This window comes from Mustela nigripes, chromosome 6, assembly GCF_022355385.1.
Source record: "Mustela nigripes isolate SB6536 chromosome 6, MUSNIG.SB6536, whole genome shotgun sequence".
Classification (NCBI taxonomy): Eukaryota; Metazoa; Chordata; class Mammalia; order Carnivora; family Mustelidae; genus Mustela; species Mustela nigripes.
In genome coordinates, this window is record NC_081562.1 from 68,083,703 (window position 1) to 68,105,755 (window position 22,053).

The following is a 22,053-nucleotide window of genomic DNA, read 5'->3' on the forward strand; positions in this document are numbered from 1 at the left end:
TATTTCTTTCTGATTCAATTTTGAAAGATTTTATGTTTCTAAAGATTTATCCCCATTTCTTCTAGGTTGTCCAATTTGTTGCCATCTAATTTTTCACTGTATTCTCATAATCTTTTGTATTTCTGTGGTGTCAGTTATTATTTCTCCTCTTTCATTTCAGACTTTTATTTATAAATACATACATACATACATACATACATAATTTTATTTACTTTCTCTCATTTTTTTTTTTTCCAGAATCTGGCTAATGATTTGACTATTTGATCTTTTCAAAGAACCAGCTCTTATTCTCATTAATTTTTTTTTGGTCTCTATTTCACTTATTGCCACACTAATTTTTATTACTTCATTCCTTCTACTAACTTTGAGCTTTGTTTATTTGTTTTCCTAGGTCCTTTAGTTGTAAGTTAGATTGAGATTTTTCTTATTTCTTGAGGTAGGCCTATATTAGTATAAATATCCCTCTTAGAACTGCTTTTGCTGTGTCCCAAAGATAATGAACAGTTGTGTTTCCATTTTCATTTGTCTCCATGAATTTTTTTTTTTTAATTTCCTCTTCAATTCTTTACTGACCCACTGGTTGTGTAGTCCCCATGTGTTTGTGTTTGGGTTTTTCCAGTTTTTTTTTTTCCTTGTAATTAATTTCTAGTTTCATACTGTTATATTCAGAAAAGATGCTTAATATGATCTTAATCTTGTTAAATTTATTGAGATTTGTTTTGTGACCTAAGGTGATCTATCCTAGAGAATATTTCATGCTCATTTGAAAAGAATGTGTATTCTACTGTTTTTGGGTAGTATATTCTGTATATATTTGTGAAGTCCATCTGGCTGAATGTATGGTTCAAAGCCAGTTTTCTTATTTTCTGTCTGGGTGGTCTATACATTGATATAAATGAGGTGTTAAAGTCCCCTATGGTTATTGTATTACTGCGAATTTCTCCCTTTAAATGTGTTAATACTTGCTTTTGGATTGAACCCTTTTAATCATTATATAATGACTTTATCTTTTTTTAAAATTATTATTTTTAAAATTAATTTGTTTTAGCATAACAGTATTCATTATTTTTTCACCACACCCAGTGCTCCATGCAATCCATGCCCTCTATAATACATACCACCTGGTACCCCAACCTCCCACCCCCCTGCCACTTCAAACCCCTCAGAATGTTTTTCAGAGTCCATAGTCTCTCATGATTCACCTCCCCTTCCAATTTCCCCCAACTCCCTTCTCCTAACTCCCCATGTCCTCCATGCTATTTGTTATGCTCCACAAATAAGTGAAACCATATGACAATTGACTCTCTCTGCATGACTTATTTCATTCAGCATAATCTCTTCGAGTCCCGTCCATGTTGCTACAAAAGTTGGGTATTCATCATTTCTGATGGAGGCATAGTACTCCATAGTGTATATGGACCACATCTTCCTTATCCATTCGTCCGTTTAGGGCATCTTGGCTCTTTCCATGGTTTGGCGACCATGGCCATTGCTGCTATAAACATTGGGGTACAGATGGCCCTTCTTTTCATGACATCTGTATCTTTGGGGTAAATACCCAGGAGTGCAATTGCAGGGTCATAGGGAAGTTCTATTTTTAATTTCTTGAGGAATCTCCACACTGTTCTCCAAAGAGGCTGCACCAACTTGCATTCCCACCAACAGCGTAAGAGAGTTCCCCTTTCTCCACATCCCCTCCAACACATGTTGTTTCCTATCTTGTTAACTTTGGTCATGTTCATCATCACTAGCCCTCAGGGAGATTCAAATTAAAGCCACATTGAGATATCATCACCTTACACCAGTTAGAATGGCCTTTGTCTTTTATTACAGTCATTGTTTTAATATCTATTTTGTCTGATGTAAGTATTGCCTCTAAACCTTTTCTTTTTCCACCTCCATTTCCATGGATTATCTTTTTCTATCCTTCACTTTCAGTCTATAAGTGTCTTCTGTCATGAATTTTTCTCTTATAGGCAAGATGGGTCTCGTTTGTTTATTCTTTTTAAATCCATTTTTTTGGGCACCTGGGTGGCTCAGTGGGTTAAGCCTCTGCCTTCGGCTCAGGTCATGATCTCAGGTTCCTGGGATCGAGTCTCGCACTGGGTTCTCTGCTTGGCAGGGAGCCTGCTTCTTCCTCTCTCTCTCTCCCTGCCTGCCTCTCTGCCTACTTGTGATCTCTCTCTGTCAAATAAATAAATAAAATCTTTAAAAAAAAAAAAAGAAAAAAAAAGAAAACATTTTAGTTCCACAAATCATTGTTTAGGATAAACAACAGTAGAAAAGAAGGCAGTGCAGACTCTAGTCTGAAGGTCAGTAAAATCTGGGGGGAGACAGAGAATAAGTGTGTTTATAGATTTTATTTAAGCACGGGGGAATAGTAATAAGTAAAAGTGTACCTGCAAGCTGTATTATGGAACCAAATAAACAAAAAAATAGAAATCTATATTTAATACAAACAACCATAAACCACAAGAGGAAGTATAAACCACTTTATCGCAGATTCTCAGAAAGTCCACTTACCTATTGCTTGAGCTAAGGCTATTACAACCTCCTGGCAAGTTGTAACTTCAGTGACCCCACAAACAATCCTCTGAACTCCATCCACCCATACTTTAAGTTCCATGGTGTAGCAGCCAGTCACCTAAGGGCCCTGAGACTGGTCATCAAGGTGTCAGGTCATGTCGCTGGCTATGGAAATATGGGGAAGGCAGAGTCTTGTGTAGTCAGCTAAAAAGAAGAAAAAACATTTTTAATAAAACGAGTCTTTAAATTTCTTTTACTAAGTATTATGTGAAATAAATTCTAATATCTCATAATCCTACCACCATTAATGACCATGTACATACTTACTTTATAGAACTGTATTTGGTAGCATGAATACAACTATAGTCACCTATTCATGATAGTGACTCATATTATTATAATTTTCATAATTATAATTTTCATCATAAAGTAACTCTAAGAAATCAAAAAGTAACTCTAAGAAATCTTACTTACTTGACTAAGCCCTACTGCTCAACATATAAGCTATTCCTTTCTTAAAAAAAAAAAAAAAACTCATTAGGATCATTTGTAAGGTTAAAAAACAGCTTTTGTCATTTTTTGAAAAATAAACCAGTTGAACCAGTTTCCATAGCCTTGCGAGCATCTGTAAATGTATCTTCACGACTCCACTGCATTCCTTGGTTTCATGTGTCCCTTGCCTCCCTCCCTTCCCCGAAGGACTGAGAGTGGGGTCTTCAACACTCAAACGCCAACACCAACCACAGCATAAGGCACAAGTGTGCAGAAAGCAGATGATGGAAATTAATTTCTTTATTGACTGACAACTTCCCCATGAATGAACTGCTTGTCCTTTTCTCATTTATTTAACTGGGGTTTGACAGTATTCTTAAATTACAAGAGTTATTCTAATAATATAAACCTCAACTTTTTGTTACACTTGCTGTTTCCCCATTGTTTGATTTTTTTCTTTAAAGCTGCATTATATATATGTCTTTCACATTCTCACACAATCAAACCAAATGCCTTGATTTCTTGTATTGATTAGACTGTTATTATTAACTGGTTAAAAATCAATTGTACATAATTCTTTTTCCTGTAGGTTTTTAAAATCTCAGCTCTTCCTGTGTTAAAACTAATCAATCAATGATTTGTCTACTGTCTTATGATTCTATTTTCTTATTGGTTTTGAAAAGAATGCTAAAGTTTATGAGATGCAATAAACATTGATTTAATTAAAATGATTTAAATTTATTTAAAGGTTGATGATGGAACTGGTGTTTCAGGATCAATGACTTATTGAAAAGCTTATTTTAAAAACACTAAAAACATGTCTAGTAAAAGAGTATAATATAGTCCTTGTGCATTTTCTTAAAAGACCTAAGATAGTTCTAGGCCACCCGTCACCTGGATATATAAGTCAGAACACACATGAGTGAAGGAGAATAAACCTATTGCTCTCTCTAGAGAAGGTACAAAAATACTTTTTTTCATGCTGAAAACAAGGGAAAGGATGGACCGTTTCCCAGTGTGTTGATTTGGCTCCTTCTGCCTCCACACTGAAGTGCCAAGGTGGTTTCATAAACCCCCTGTATGCCCAGAAGAAGAGCCACTTGCCTCTTGACACGCTAATTTCCACAACTGTGTTCCTCAGTTATGAAATCCCACAAGAGGCTAAAGTTTCTGGGGTGTGAGGGCGGGGGGGGGGGGGGGGGGATGCTCCAACTTTATTTGTAAGAAATCTTGCAAATAAAGTTAAACAAATTTTCTTTTTACAGTTCTAGTACTCTGAGCATTTAATAGGCACACTTGAAATTCCAAATGAGAGGTTTATATATGCTACTGTCCCCAATCCATTTAAAGACCATTTAAGGAAAGGAAACAGTCAGAATCTGACTCCTCAGATTCCTGCTGGAAATGCTCCTCTCTTAAAATAAGAGATTTTTCCTTCTCCACCAGGTGCTCTATTTACTAAAAATAGAATATGTATTATTCTTTTTGGAATAAAATTAAGATTAAAAAATGGTCACACATTAATATATTGTATTAAATTAATATGTTAAAATTAAATTATTTTATTAAATAAAAAACTCAGCTGAGTTTAAAAAAACTAAGCTGAATTAAAATCTATTTAATACCTAGTCCATTGTTTTTCATTAAAAGATCTTAAACTTGGGAAACCTAGCAAGAAAGATCTCATTAAAGGCCTCCTCCCCCAAAAGAAACCTATCATTTAAAAGAAACTTATGAGGTCCATTTTTAAGTTTTATAAAGATTTTAGTACACCACCTCTTATTTTCTTATCTTGAATTATCATTGTTTTACCTCAAACTTTTAACCATTAAGTGAATACAAATGAACATAAAGCACATGCATATCTGTTAAATATTACAGAGTATAATAACGTTGTGGGAAAACATTGAGCATAAATAATATTGCTTAGTTGATATAAACTTGCAAGGTGTTTATCCTCTTGATCAGAGACTTCCTACCACGGCTCATCACAGAGAAGACCAGCATCTGCATTTTTCTTCTAACACCATTAATACTTTCAAACTGAAATCCTTAAGGAAAGTAAAAAAGATGCCTTAATAGATCAGATCAATGAACCACATGGTCCAAGATTTTATTTCTAGCAGAGCCCCTGTTTTCCAAATATGGCTTCTGTCAAGTTTGGGGCTGTACTAACAATCATCCCCCTAGCTTCCCTCAAAATCGTGGTGTTATTCATGAAAGTCATTTGAAGAATCTGTCTTCTCGGTGGAAGCCCCTACTACTCCCTTCTGTGCTGTGGTCTAGAGCCCAACTCCCACATTTGCTCCCAGCCCCAGAACTAGACTAGAGGGAAAACGGAAGTCCTACACTGTAGGTGCGTATGGTGGACTGCTCATCATTGGGACTAAGGACTCAAGAAGCTAAGGGGCTTTGACATCTCAGTTGGAATTTGGAATAAATTTTTCCATGGAAACAATAATGTAGGTAGAAGTAAGGTTCTATTGCAAGGGTATTATTATAGTTATTGTTTTTACCATAAGGTTTCTATATTCAAATCATTATTATTTTAACTATTATAATGAAAAATTAGGTTTATTCAGTAACATGTTACTGGGAACAAGTGTTCTTTAGTTAAAAACTATTTATTATCTTGAAAGCATATTGGAATTAAGCATCTACATTTGTGGAGACACACTCCCCCAAGAACAGTGCTTTAATGAAACAATTTTAGTCAATCCTCATTATTCATGGGTTCCTTATTTGTGAATTCACACACTCACTAAAATTTATTTGTAACTCCAAAATCAATATTTGTGGCACTTTCAGAGTCATTCAAAGACATGTATACAGCTGTGAAAAATCTGAGTGGTCTGACCTACACATTTCCAGCTGAGGTCATAAAGAAGCATTATTCTGCCTTCTTGTTTCAGCTCTCATACTGTTGACAAGTTACCTCTTCCCAGTGTATTTCGTGCCATGTTTTGGCATTCTTGTAGTTTTTGTTGGTGATTTCACTGTTGAAAATGGCTCCCAAGCATAGTGCTGACATAAGTATAAGAAGGCTGTGATGTGACTTATGGAGAAAAGTATGTGTTGTTAGGTATGAATTATAGAGCTACTGGCTGTGAGTTTAATGTTAATGAATCAACGACGTGTGTCAAATAAGGTATTTTTTGACAGAAAAACACAGAAAACAAAGTGATGTATTGATCAGCCGATGAAACTGTTGTGACCAAGGGCTCTCACAAAAAACAAGAATTGACTGAAAGCTTTAAAATGATCTAACTTCCTTGTGATGCTACCATCAGGCTACTGCTAATCAAACTGCATTACCCCCTGGACCCTAGACACAAACATACAGGTGGTTTAGTGCCAATTTTAACATTTCTTTCATGTCCAGTTTTGCTCAATATCTATGGTTATTGCATATTAAAGCATTCTTTATAGAAAGAGCCTACAGATAAAATGTGTTATAATAAAATCTTCACAATCAAACTAGCTATTTTAAATAAAACATTGATGCTAGCCACTAGTTCTTCTGGCACCGTACAGAGATTATGCACAATGAACACTGTATATTATGAAGAGTACTTACTAGAATAATCAGATACCCCAATTCTCTTTTGTACAGAAAGCTAGTTAAAAAATAAAATCTAGGGGTGCCCAGGTGGCTCAGTCAGTTGGGTGACAGACTCTTGGTTTTGCTCAGGTCATGATCTCGGGAGGTCATGGGATAGAGCCCTGTGCTGGGCTCGGTGCTCAGCGGGAAGTCTGCTTCTTTTTTCCCTTCACCCCTCCCCCTACCTGCATATATGCACTCTCTTTCTCCAATAAATTAATCTTTAAAGAAAAAAAACTAGAGGGAGTTTAGATTACCTCATTCTAAAACTAATTTTATGTGAGAAATGAAGTTATAGAGAACAACTATTATGAAGTAAAAAAGTATTAACTTTTTAATAATCAAATGGTGACTGAGGTAAGGAAAAAAATGGTACCTCTTGCCTGTGGGAGATGGAAAAGTAACCAAACATAAAAACAAATAACAACAACAGGAAAAAAACAACCTGGAGAACATGACAAGATGAAGCACAATGAGAGAGAAGGAGAGGGAGGGTGAAAACACATTAAGAAAGGAAAAAAGTGGGTAAGAAAACAGATTTCGTCTAGACAAATAACAGTTTCTGGAAAACTGCCTCAGATGCCAGTCATGGGTTGCTTGCTCCTCAACTGCAGTATTCAGCTGATGCATGTTTACAACACTCTGGTTCTGTATTTTGGAAACCCAGTTAAATGTTCGGTTGCTTGTAGCAAACCCATTATTTTGCTATAATACAGTCCTGTAAACTCTGTCACAGAAAGTAGGTTGTCATAAAAGGCACACAATGTTCAAAAGTGGACACTAAGGCAGAGGACTTCAGCGATATCAATCAAAGCCTCCCAAAATGAGATATTAAGAACAACAGTCCTGTGACATGCACCAAGGAAATAAGGCTCCCCAGTCTAACAATTCTGGGAAACATTTTTCAAAACACGTTGGCTCTGGGAGACCATGTGCAGCAGATACCTCACAGCAGAGAAACTGGTTAAACTCTGTTAAACTAGGACTCAGTGACATAGCACAGAGGATGAGATAGTGGCAAAGAGCCACAATGCGTACAACTACAGGATACAAATGACCAAATTCTGAAGACATGCTATATATAAAACAAGATTTCAGCTAGCCCTTTAATGTATTTTGCGACACCCACGAGTGGTGATAGAGACACTGTGTGAAGCTCACTTGTGGGAACAGTAGAGTACAAATGAGAACGTTTAATAGCTTTTCTCTTTTTCTTATATCAAGTCTTAATTGCCACAATTAAGCTATGCCTTCTAAAGATGGGTTTTGTATTTTTCTTATTAGTCATAGAATTTTTTGATAGTATGTTTTTAAAAGTTCACAATGCTAAGCAATATTTGCACATTAATTATTAAATCCAGTAAACCCATGCTCTTTCCTTTACTATTCATCATCCTCAGGTCACAGCATTTAAACATATGCAGTGAAACATTTCCCAAATTTAATATGTTCAAGTGACGATTCTGCAATTATGGCAATGAAAGGCATGAATACTTACTCTCTGCTAAGCATGGAGTATTGTATCTCACTTATTCCTCACGATACAATTCAGTGGGTTAGGTATCATTAGCCTTATTTTAAAAAGAAAAGTGACTCTCAGTTTAAATAACTCTCACAAGGTCAGAAACCTAGGAATTTAGGGGCATATATTCTAAATTGGGATGAGTAAAGAAATTAAAGCATGAATAAGGCACACTTCTCTAAAAGGAGTCAATGTACCCAAATAAATGTTTTTAAAATGCTCTAAGTTACACTAAGAAATCTCACCTACCATCACTTGAAAATTTACTTTTATTAATAACCAATGATCAGACAACATGTATAAATTTTCCATTCTAGAAGAAAGAAAAGAGTAAACCAACTAAATCATGTTGAGAAACTACAGTTTTAATTCAGAGAACCTTTAATAAATAACTGCACATGTCAGCAAAATGAGTGTCTCATGATCAGGTTCATTTTCAGTACTAACAAACTATTTCTCCAGTTTTTGAAAATTACATCCAGATTTATTTTTACAGAGTCTAAAATAAATATGTCTGCATATTTATGATAATTTTTAACTCTTGACTTAAATACAAACCAAAGCTTCTAAGAGATTTCTGGCATTTTCTTTAAGTTTATACCATTAAAAACTACTTTTTGGAAAGAGCCATTTTTTCAAGGTAACACTGATTAGTGGAAACAGAATGTACCAAGGTTCAAATCCTGAGTCTATTACTTACTGTATGACTTAAGTCAAGACACAGAACTTTTCAAGAGGCATTTGTGAGAAATGAAATATCTTTTAAAAATGTATTTAGTGCAGGGCTTAGCACAATATATGAATTCAACAAAAGTTAATTCTGTGAATGGAAATAAAAATTGTAACTTTCAAAATTAGAAACTTCTTTATCATATGAAAAATCAACACAAAAACAAAATTTCAGGAATACTATTTTAATAAGAGCATCTTAAAATAAAGTCATTTTAGTTTATTACAGCATGTACCTTAAGAGCAGCCAACATTCTAGAAGTTTTTAAATCAAGACTAGAAATGATAATTGGGATTAGCATCCATATTAAGAAATTTCAAATGCATCTGGTATAAATATGACACAAATCAAGCTAAAGTTACTGGTATAAAAATACTGATCCTGCTATTAAGACCTAGCTTTCTATCCTTAAAAATGTAAAACTTTACAATGAATATAGGTAGTAATTTTAGTTTTTTATTTAGCACCAAATTTGGTGCTATAAGAGCCATTGCCCTCAGCTGAGTTTCTTATTCTAAGCCCCCCTCCAGACAGCTTATTGACAATATTTTTCTAAATCGTAAGGTTAAACCCGTAACTATGACTTTGAAATGGAAACTTCTCCCATACACAGAGGTGTTAACCAAATGCTCATAAATGAGTATCAAAAATCTTTTGGGAGTACAGTACTTCACCAGACTGATTTCTGAACTAATAATTTAGGTAAAATTTGATCTATTAATTAAAGCTCCCAGTAGGAATACAGCATTTCTATGTAAGTATAATTTTAAGAGGAAGCAAAATCTGTACAACTGCCCATTTTAGAGAACAAAGCGATGTGTTTCCAGTAACCAAGGATAGTGTCAAAAGCAAACTCTGCTTCTAAATAATTCCTTCTACCAGTCTAATATACAACACTATCAATAAGTAATTTCTTGCTCAGAATGGTTACCATTCGTACATTCTAATATCCCATGGACACAAGGCCATGTTTATTAGACTGAATTCTTCTTTGACTTCTTGTTGACAGAACATTACTAAATCAAGTATTCTGCTTGGGAATTTAACTTGGAACATCATACCCTGAAAAGGATCACAGGAGAAGAAGATACAGAGAGGACAGGGAGCCATGAAACAATGGCTTTCCATTGTCTCCATAAAAGTGATAGAAATGAATGAAGGCCAACACACAGAAACATACAATTTGATATAGGTCAAGTCCTCTGATGGCCCCTATGGCCATCATTGTAAGCCAATTCCTTGTGGTCACAGTTTCTCTAGTGGTAGTAGCCCCGAGTCAACTTTAACTTCCACACAAGTACCCATTAGATCCCAGCACATGCCTCTTTTATTCCTTCCTTTCTACCATTCCATCCTTACCATATTCTTCTTCCCAAGGCAAAAGCCAATCAACAGTATGGAGGTTCCTATAAAAGTTGAAAATAGAGCTACCCTATGACCCAGCAATCACACTACTAGGTATTTACCCTAAAGATACAAATGTAGTGATCCAAGGGGTACATGCACCCGAATGTTTATAGCAGCCATGTCCACAATAGTTAAACTATGGAAAGAACCTAGATGTCTATGAACAGATGAATGGATAAAGAAGATGTGGTGTATATATACAATGAAATACTATGCAGCCATCAAAAACCCCTGAAATCTTGCCATTTTCAATGACACGGATGGAACTAGAGGGTATTATGCTAAGTGAAATAAGTCAATCAGAGAAAGATAATTATCATATGATCTCTCTGATATGAGGAGTTTGAGAGGCAGGCAGACAAACCATAACAGACTCTTTATCTCAGGAAACAAACTGAGGGTTGCTGGGGGGTGGGGTGGGAAGGGAAAAGGTGGTGGGTTATGAACACTGGGGAGGGTGTGTGCTACGGTGAGTGCTGTGAACTGTGTAAGACTGATGATTCACAGACCTGTACCTGTGAAGCAAATAATACATAATATGTTAATAATAAAAAGCCAACCAACAACACACCAAAATATACTTGGCTCTACCTGGCAAAAGTTGTAGCAAGGGAGTTGTGGATTCCTCGTACTGGAGAAACTGGAGGGACAGGCACAAGATGGCATTTTCGCTCTAGGTAAAGGTCAATCATTTCATAGAATTCACCAAAACCAAATGGATAAGATATCTTGCCTTTCAGAGCTAGCAACTCATTGGCTATCAACTTGTATAATCATTTTACTTAACATAGAAGACTGAGGCCTGGTCAAATTGCATCATTTGATCAAGATCACATGGATACAAGTTAGCCAATATTTGGAATAATACCAGATAATTCTGAAAACAGATATTAAATATATTTACAAATATTGAAATAAATTAAGTGTCCAATATAGAAGCTGTTGAAGGACTTGTTCCTATAAAGAATTCTAGCTAAAATAGACCATAAAATGGGGGTTACCACTGATATAAGAGGAGTATGAAAAAACCATGTGTTGCTGTTCTTGCTAATTTTGTTACATGTTTATGGAAGACAGAACAGTGGGGGACCTTACAAACTTAGTTTTATTGGCACAAAATCTCTTAAGAAATATAAAAATAATATACCAGTGGGTTCCATTTCTTGCTGTAGTATTATAAAAAAGGAAAATAAAAAGCCATCTGCTTTGCACTTATATCTTCTGTTAGGGTCCCAGTCTACTTTGTGGCCAGTTAGAGGCAGTTGGAGGCATGTGTATGGTGCCAAGATCTGGGAGAGCTTAACTCCTATTAGAGCTCCAAGGCCTGGCATGAGGGATCCCATTCTCAAAGTCTTTTTTTTTTCCCCCATTCTCAAAGCCTTAATGCAAAAAACCCCTGAACTATGGCCTTAAGCAAATTTGTGGCTTTCACTATAGTGCTATTTCAAGGTTCTCATCCATAATCATTAGAAAACTGGCAGGGAGCAATGTTATAATGCACTTTAAAATATTACTGAACACTTGGTTACATTTTAAATGATAGACGTAAGTGCACACACATATGTGATATTTCTCCTTGAGCAGATGCACTTTAGTATTTTCATTGTAAACCAACCCTTCAAACAAAAACATACTTTGTTATTTGTGAAACAATAAGAATAAATAGCTAATATAGACTGAGCTCTTACTTTGCAATAGATGAAATGTTAACTATTATATTTAATCCATTCAATACCCATCTATATCTCTATGTGACATGAATTATTTTGATACAAATGAGGAAATGGGGGTATAGAGAAATTAGTAACTCGCCCAGAATCACTCAGCCAGCAAGTGGTAGATCTAACTCTGATAATGCTCATAATTACTGAAAAGTTACTTATATTTATGAAATAGAGTTATTAGTAAAGTTTGCCAGGACTCTGTAATCACCAGTCCTGGCTCAGGACAGAAAGTAATCAAGTAGATGTGACCATAGGACACAGAAATTCTAGTACTACTAAGCTGAATGATATATTCGGTCTAATTATTGCCACAGAGCTGAGAAGCAAGGAGCTGGTGTTCAATAATCACATCAAACTTAGGAAGGAAAACATGACTCCAGATTCCTGCTGGAAATGCTCCTCCTGCCTCTCCCTTGTCTAGGTGGAGCAGGAATAGAGCTAGGGTCTAAATCCAAGTGTTATCAGACCCCCAAAGCACAAGTTCTTTATTAAAACAAAGGATCTGCAGGGCATAATCGTTTTCTTCTTCACATCTGAATAGATGTGGGCATTTCATGAGTGAGTGTTATCCTTCTGAGTGATAGCAAATTATGTTGTGACCTTATGATCATCATTCAGGTATAATGAACCCATTTTCTGAATTTAGTATTTATGACCTCCTGTGATGAAACCCACTGTTTTACTTAATATGGGATAAAAATAAATTTATTTTTTATTCATGAAATCAAGATCACTACAGACTTATTCATATTTTTATAAATACTGAGCCCATCAAGTATGACAAAGAAACTCATTTTTATATTTGCAATGAAATAAGTGTAAACTTTTCAACAATTTTAACTTATGGTTATAATGGTAACTTTAAATAGCCAAACTTTCTATGTCAAAACACATTTTTTGAAGGTATAGGAAATTAGTATTTCTAAGCTAAATTAGTATATAAACACTTGAAAGCCAAAATAAAAGAATTTGGGGAATAAATGTTACTGAAATTAATATATGCAGTTTAAAAAAAGAAAATTTGAGTGCCTGACTCCTGGGTCAAAGTAGTTGCCAGACTATTAAACTTGTACTAACTTCAATGTGAAGATTTAAATAACACAGTATATAAAGTGGAACGGTTCAAATATTTCCCCAAATTTCATTACTATACTTACTCAGCTGGTAAAGTACTAAATGCTTTCAGGGCATGGGAACCAGAAATTATATTTGGCAAAACTAAACATGTATGATCCCTAAGTATCTTTGTTAAAGTAGAATTACTTCAATTCAAAGAAGATTTAAAAAGTATGAACAACTGTGAAAAGGCATTTTCCTATAATCCTTGAGTTAAGAAGAACTTTGCTAATTCTATTTATTTCCTTAAGAAAAATCTAATTTAATTAAATAATTAAATTCTTAGATAATCTGCAGAAATAGGAACATCTTTTGGTGATATTTTCAAGTGACAGATATTTTCCACTGCAGAAAAATTTTATTTTATTTTTTTTAAAGATTTTATTTATTTATTTGACAGAGAGATCACAAGTAGGCAGAGGGGCAGGCAGAGAGAGAGGGAAGCGGACTCCCTGCTGGGCAGAGAGCCCAGGGACTCGATCCCAGGACCCTGAGATCATGACCTGAGCCGAAGGCAGAGGCTTTAACCCACTGAGCCACCCAGGCGCCCCACTGCAGCAAAACTTTAATAGAGAGGTTAATTATTCAGTGTAATGTAACATATAATGCTATTGTTCCAAATTGCCACAGTTTATTCCTCATAATATCTTCAGATGCCATTCTCTTTAAAGGATACAATGTGCTGCTCTGCATTTAGGTGGGGGGCGAGTTTTGGACTTCAAATAATCTAGGAAGTGTTGTACTGTTTTGCGGTCATTCAGCATTATTGGAGAAGATAGCTGCTAAGTTTGAGATGTGTGCTGTGACATTTCGGGGCAAAAGGCTTGGTACTTATTGTAAATATTAACAGTGATGCTGACTGAAGTGGTATTCTACTTACAATATTCTATTTAAAGTACTGGGCTTAGGCCGAGTCCCTGCCCTTTACTGAAACCAGCAGAGCCAGGGGAAGATGGCTGTGACCTGTCAGTCAGGAGACCGACTGAGTGAGGAAAGCTCTAACCTAGAGCACATGAATGTGTATAACCTAGAGAGATGAAAATATAAATGGCACAACTGTAAGGCATAGCAACTCAAGCAACTAACTTAAAAATCCTAATATACTTGCCAAATTAAATTGTTTGCTTCAGGGGAAAAAAGAAACCCTTAGTTTTTGTTATGTTTAAATACATTTACTTACATTTCATTAGTATGTCTGACTTCCACAATGTGTTTACATCTCATCAAGCTTTACATTTTCAGAGTAAAAAGCAAAGCTCAACTACTGCTAATCTAGCAGTTATCTTGGCAAAGCTGCCTATAGAACTATCTGCTTGTAGAACTATCATTGAATGAAATGAGTAAAAAAAAAATAGGCCAAGGATTATTCCAGTGGTCCCCCAAACCTACCCCTGCCTCAACGAGTTGAAAAGTGGGAGCAAAGCAGCAGCAAGACAATAAATGTGTCACTGTTTAGATAGAACGGGGCTTTCTAGGGAATGGGAATCAAACAGTGTACACACTTTGCAGTTAAGAAAACTGGATTTTTCGAGAAACATTTAATTGAAATTGAACATTTCTGAAATTTTAAGTCTGATAAATTTTCACAAAGCAAATACATCTGTCTAATCACTTTTTAAGACCAGAAAGAACCCCTCTCTTCGTCCTGACCCCTTCCTAAAAGGAAGCCATTACTCTGCCCTCCATCATCAGACTAGTTTCACCTGCTCTGCATTTGGTATGAACGGACGACATCACATGAAGTGGTGGCTGCTTTCTTCACATACTGTATGTTTGCTGAGCTTCGCCCATGCTGCTGTGCATAGCTCATTCTTGCTCACTGCAGTAGAGATTTCAATTGCATAAAGAAACCACAATTTGGGTCACCTGGGTGGCTCAGTGTGGTTAAGCCTCTGCCTTCAGCTTAGGTCATGGTCTCAGGGTCCTGGGATCGAGTCTCGAATCCGGCTCCCTGCTCAGCAGGGAGCCTGCTTTCCCCCTCTCTGCCTACTTGTGATCTCTCTCTCTGTCAAATAAATAAACAAAATATTTAAAAAAAAAAAACCAAAACATAATTTATTCATTTGTCTAGGGTTGACAGACATGGGGGCTCTTCTCAGTTTTGTACACTCGTAGCTTGCAGCGGAACTACTGCACTCTGTGACTACCTGCCAGTGATTCTTCTGCCTTCCTATCTTACCTCTTCCCTTGCATATCCATTTTGTACATTATAGCTGAGAAATCTATCTTTCTTTCTTTCTTTTTAAGATTTTTATTTATTTATTTGACAGAGAAATAGAGCACAAGCAGGGAGAACAGCAGGGGGAGAGGGAGAAGCAGGCTCCCCACGGAACAAGGAGCCTGATCTGGGGCTCAATCCTGGAACCCTGGGATCATGACCAGAGCCTAATGAAGGCAGATGCTTAAGCCACTGAGCCACCCAGGCACCCCAGAAATCTTTTTAAATACACATTTGATTTCCCACTCCTCTCAGAATCTTCCAAAGGCTCTCTACTGCCTTCAAATAAAAAAACATCTGACAAATCTATAATATTTAAGGTCCTCAAGAGTCACTGATACTCCTTCTTGATCCTCCTGCAACTCTCCCAGCTGTCCTCCCATTATGCTAGGACGTTGTGGTTCACTGAATATCTCATTCTCTCAAGCATCTTTGCACTGTATATGCTATTCTTCCTCCTTAGACAATACTTCTCTGACTTTAGACTCCCTCTAAGCATCTTTCCCCAATCTCTCGGCTCCTCTTCTGATCTGAAGGAGGCCATGCTCTGTGCCTCCAAAAGCATTCTGTTTTTGTTTCATCACAAGACCTCTCACAGAGCTTATCTGCTTACTCTTCTGATTCCTGTTCTACCTCTTGAACCCTTCAGCACCGTGGCTGATACCTGGTGGGTGCACCATATATGTTTGCTGAATAACACAGGTGCTAACTGAACAGGACAGAAACTGACAGTTTACATTTACCGGTGGAAAAAGAGCACAGTACTAATGAGAAAATGTCAGTGTGAATCCAAAGGTGACAAAATCGACATTGAGGTATTTTAATCCCAGTAAAGCCCTGATTGAAACTCTTAGAATAAATGACACATCTTACCATTAACGATACTACTGTATTATACTGCACTGCGAAAGTCTGTGCTTTTTTTTTTGTTTTTAAGATTTATTTATTTGATCACAGAGAGAGCGAGCATAAGGAGCAGGGGGAGCAGCAGGCAGAGGGAGAAGCAGGCTCCCCATGGAGCAGGGAGCCCCATGTGGAACTCCATCCCAGGGCCCTGAGATCATGACCTGAGTCAAAGGCAGATGCTTGACTGACTGAGCCCCCAGGCATCCCTGCACTGTAGAATTCTTAAATATTATATATCCCAAGGTAATGTCTACAAAAGGAATACTATTGTTTTAATCTACAATTTGTAGCTTCCATGTAATCTTAAAAAAAATTTAGCTGAAATAACTTTTATAGATATTCATTTTTAAATGCTCAGTGCAAGTAATCATACTTATTAAAGAGTAGACAGTAAAATAACTGTGAAAATAATGGTTAATGTTTAGAAATGGAAAAAAAATCAGTGCAGTATAAAATTCTGCTGATACTGCTCTTTAACACCATATCACTTTAAGCAAAGCTCTTCCCTCCCTAAAAACAAATTAATCAAAATAGGCCAAATGTCACCAGTTTAAAAAAAAAAGACATGCTCCACCCTACACACTCAGAGAGTTTTAATAAAAAGAATGTACGGAATTTAATGAAATCATAACAAAGGAATTGATAGAATAAACAGCACAGACTTCTCAAGCCATTTTCAGATTCTCGTTTATAAATTACCTATCTAAATAACTTATCTAAGATTATGAAGACAAACAGACCCACAGAGAGACCTGTGGCTAATATTCTTTTCCATTTCAAAGCTTGGGAATACACAGAGTGAACACAAATATGCCCTTTTCCAAACTCTTCCTTCAAATATGTTGTTTTCTCTGTAAACACGTTCTGAAATTGCTATGTTTAGCTCACTTAGGTGGGGAAAAGATAAACTGACCTTTTTGATTTGTAAGTATATTATTTCAGAAAAAAGTTAAATAAACATGTACCTCATTTTATTTTTAAAACTAAATCCTAAGAGTTCCAAAACATTTACAATAACTAGCAATTTGTATTCTCAATGATTCTGTCATAAACAAGAAGTTATTAAGTCTTAGATATTTTGAATTTGTAAGAACAGTATTTCTGTAGAGCTATTGAACAAAATTAGAAATCTGCACCTAGAGCTGAGAAGACAGATCCAACACATCATAGGATCAGAGAGGTGACTTAAAGCTATAGAACTCATTCAAGTTTACACTGTGTCCTTAAATAGTATCTCCTTAGCAAAAAAAAAAAAAAAAATTTTTTTTAAGATTTTATTTATTTAAGATACAGAGAGAGAAGAGAGAGAGAGAGAGAGAGAGGGAGTCTGGTTGTAGGGAAGGGGCAGAGGGAGAGGGAGAAGCACACTCCCTACTGAGCAGGGAGCCCACACAAGGCTCAATCCAGGACCCTGAGATCATGACCAGGGAAGAAGGAAGGCACTTAACTGACTGAGCCATCCAAGCACCCTTCCTCAGCATTATTGTACAAATTTGTATCAGGCTGTCCTGTGCTTCCATTGTAAGACTGATCAAGACATGCAATTTAGTATTTTAATATATGTATATGTGTATGTGTATTTATACACACGTGTGTGTGTGTGTGCATGCCCAAAGACACAGACACATAATGCTTCTCTCTCTCTCTCCTTCCTTTAACTATAATTTAAACTAGAAATCAAAGTTCCTTTCCTTTATAATTGCTAATCTGGTGAATAAAGTGCATGCTCTTTTATATTAGTAATACCTTCAAGTTATATAACTATGCAATGTCAAAGCCAGGAGATCAATGCATTTCTGATTGTCTAAATTTCCACAAATCCGTACAGATATTCATCTAACTAAGCTTCCAAAAAAGTATAGACCTCCGAGGAACAAACTAAACAATGAAATACTCTAAAAGCTGTATATATCAAAACTAATGTAAGGAATCTCAAAAAACTCATGGCTTATGTTTTAATGTGATGGACAGCAACATATTTAAGGGAAAAGATAGATTTTAAATAAATTATTAAATTTTAGACTGTGAAAAAAATCACAGAGAATAAAACCTGTATATAAAAATATTAATATATTAAATTCATCTTCATTCTATATAAAAGTAGTCAGTGCTCAGAAAACAATAGAGAGTCTCAGTCCAAATAAAGAGTCAGCAGCTACCTTACTAATAAAATGGGAATCAAGAATTCAAGGCCTAACAAATTTACTCTTTAAAAGCCAGTAGATTTAATATCCAAAAGCTGAAAAGGTTGGGGGGAGGAGGATGGAAGGGAGTGAAGAGGAGCATACAGGAGGTTTCAGCACGGTAGCAGGAGATAAAAGTTTTTACAGTCAAGAGGTATCGATCTATAATCAGTTCACTGAAACACTAGTAGAAGCATAACTTTAACTTTGCGGAAGTTTTTCCACTGCTCGAAATTTACCTAGAAGTGACAGAATGACCAAGAGAATGAAGTTGTTAATTTTTAAAATTCAAATCCAGGCAACCAATTATTTGTACTTAGCTACTGAAGCAGAAATCCTATGTTAAGGAAATAAACGATGTCCTAATTTCCTTTTTTAAAAATCAAGAACACTAATATAATTAAAGTTATGAGTCAATAACAACTACAAAAGCCAAAAATCAAAACAAAATCAAAACAAAAAATCAACTGTTCAAATGAATCTAATACTCAAATTTGTGGAGATCCTATCCAATTCAAGAAAATGAAACAATGATTTTATTTTAAATACATAATGTATCGATGAGGGTTGGATAATTTATAAAGTTAGCTAAGCAGTTATCACTATCATTTTGTGATAGTGATATCCCACTCCCACTTCCAAAAACAAAAAACAAAACAAAACACCAAACAGTTGAGGCTATCAGGTTCAAGAGGGTTCAAAAGTTAAGGTAATAGAGTTAGGTAAAGACTAATCTTTAGTCCTCTAACATCCAGCCTCAATAGGAGTCTAGATTGAAATTGAAATTAAGACTACCCACTCAGACCCCTATCAGCCTCCCAGATTTATCACAAGGGATCTATAAGGAGCAGATAAACCAAGAGGACACTTTCTACCGGCCTAACAAAAAACAAGGAATGGAGTTCGCCTTATCTACTTCAGAAAACTAATTCTTCTGGGGATTCTTTTGCAGATGTAGTGAAAGTCACCTTAAGAATTCGCCTTCTGAGCCTGCCCCTGAGCAGTATGTTAAATTTCAAGAGAGGAGGCATTTCATAGAAACTCACAGCTTTGGGTCAGTTCCCTGCCCAATCATGAGGAACACCCATGATATTCCTTCCAGTTGTGATTCTAAGCTTTCACATTGTGAGTGCCATTAGAGTAGTTAAAAAAAAAAAAAAAAAAAAAAAAAAAAAAAAAAAAAAAAAAAAAAAGAGATAACTCAAAAACAAACGAAGAATATAAACATTTTCTAGGAAAATAAGAAAAAGTCCTATGATTATGTAGGAAGAATAAACATCTGTGACTGTTCCACAAAGCTCTAAGTAGAAAGAACTGACACAGACCTGAGTGACAGGAAGGATTTGTCTTTGAAAACAAAGGAGTAATTTATCAGGCCAATAAATTCATTGTGAAAACACTAAAGTCAAATTAAATAAAACCAACAAGAGACAAAGCAATGTTCTAGTTTTGTGCATTGGGAGCTGAGGCTTCACTAAGCACTAATTATATCTGGTTGGAAATGAGGCAAATTAAATATGTTCCCTTTTTAAATGGTGGGGTTTTTTTAAAACAAGAATTTTAAAGAATAAAGTACTTTGAATTATTTTCCCAATTTAATCTTGGGAGTTAAAGAGTAGGCTATACAAGAAAAAACAATTTTTTTTTAAAGATTTTATTTATTTATTTGACAGACAGAGATCACAAGTAGGCAGAGAGGCAGGCAGAGAGAGAGGGGGAAGCAGGCTCCCTGCTGAGCAGAGAGCCCGATGCAGGGTGGACCCTGGGACCATGACCTGAGCCGAAGGCAGAGGCTTTAACCTACTGAGCCACCCAGGTGTCCCAAGAAAATTTTTTCTAATGTACTCTGGGTAACAATGATGAAGGTGTACATGGTAAAAGCTAAATAGTTAATTCTTTATTTTGGGGCTTTCTAACATGCCTCAGAAGCTGGGATTCTAAGCACAAAGTATAAAACGAGTAAGTATATAGGATCTGGGGTGCCCAAAAATGATTGAGAAGGTAAAATGCTTTCAGGAAACTACCAAAACCACATATTTCAGCTTATTTGTCTTTGTGGGCTTTACTGATATATCTATATATCTATATCTATATATTTATTTATTTTAACTTCCAGTCAGTTCTATTTCCAAAGCAGCTGACAATGTACTCCTTTGAGACTTTCATCTTGAAACAAACCTTCACTCTAAGAAAAAGGTATAAAACAGCAGAGAAAACATCATAAAGAGAACAAACTAGTGCCACCATCACGGTGGCACTAGTTCACCCAAAGCATACATTCCCTGTACAACCCGTGTGCCAAATCCAGAGGTTTACAGACAATTCACAACTTGATAAAATTGAAGGAGGAGGCATGTACAAGGTAGAACTAAGACAATACACTAAAAAGGAGATGAGATCTTAAGCATACACATGTCACTGGCACTCAAGCTCAATCCCAGAAGTGAATTTAAATTGTATTTGCTTACCTGTCTCTCTTTTAAGAAAACAAAATAAAAAACAAAACAAAACAAACAACAAAACAAAAGCCTTTAAATTGTTTCACACTCATTATTTTCCTTTAGACTCTGATTCTTGGGAAACAAACATGTTGTGGTGACCTTTAGGGATAGCTCTTGATTTCAGAACACTGCCACTCCTCTGAAGCTCTTTCCCCTGTAACCCATTCATACGTGTGTGTGTGTATAAAAATGGTGCAGCCCCCCCATATAGAGAGGCCCATTGAAGTAGTCATGGCCGTCCATCAGCTATGAAAAGGCTGTCCATGCTATGAAATACATTTGCTTTTTATAGCAGCCACATAAATTTACTGTGTTAATCTTATTTCAAGTGCCAATCTTAATAAACTAAAAGTGTTAAGCGTCTAAGAAAACTTTCAGTCCTAAAAGTCTAATAAAGACAAATAAGAAAATTACTAATAAAATACAATTTGGTCATAAAACTTTTAAAAACTGGATGAAAATTTTGACAAAAGACAGAATAAAATGGGATACCAGTAGTAAAAATGTTAATCTCTACCTTATTTCTAAAAATGCCGCCAAAAAGTACAAAACACAAAACCTATATAAAATAACATGAAATTTTAAATTTATTTGTAAAGAGTTTGCTTTTGTAAGAGCATACCAAAGAGAGTAAGAAATGGGCATTGGCAGTGATCCATTGAGGCGAGGAAGAGTATTTTACCACTGATATTGTTGAATTTGAGAGGATGAAATGGCTTCCTGTCTTTGTTTCCTTCCAATTTCTCTTTAAGGCCTAGTAAAAGGAGGTAATTTAACAAACTGTGAGGAGAATAGTGCTAGGCTACGTTGAATTCTGTTTCTCACAACTGGTCTGTTTGGTTTGCTGTACTTCAAAGCTATGTTTGTAACTCCCTGAAATATAGATGCTGTATCACCAGGCTCAACTGTTTCTCCCCTTTTTGTTTTAGTATAAATTTTCCATCTAATTTCTCATTACTTCTTTAGTAGCACTTGCACACATTTGAAAAGATATAGACGCATAGCCCTTGAAGGGATCTATAGATCATCTAGGTCAGGGATTCTTCATTCATTTTACAGTCTGAATACCAGAGGGACAGGACACACATCTTTTGTGAACACAGTGGTCAACTGGGATAGAGCAATGG

General features: G+C 35.8%; 1 protein-coding gene across 5 annotated transcripts in view; it reads right to left on the reverse strand.

Annotated features, from left to right (window-relative positions):
• Positions 1 to 22,053, reverse strand: part of RASSF8 (Ras association domain family member 8) — a 128,600-nt gene that overhangs the window by 21,146 nt on the left and 85,401 nt on the right. For 4 of the 5 annotated variants that reach the window (XM_059402753.1, XM_059402752.1, XM_059402754.1 and 1 more), the window contains one exon: positions 2,524 to 2,730. In XM_059402753.1, coding sequence (XP_059258736.1) covers positions 2,524 to 2,626 — 103 coding nt within the window. In that variant the 5' untranslated portion in view covers positions 2,627 to 2,730. Of the gene's footprint in view, positions 1 to 2,523; positions 2,731 to 8,117; positions 8,182 to 22,053 lie in introns of those variants that run through there. The other variant, XM_059402756.1, reaches the window with a different exon arrangement.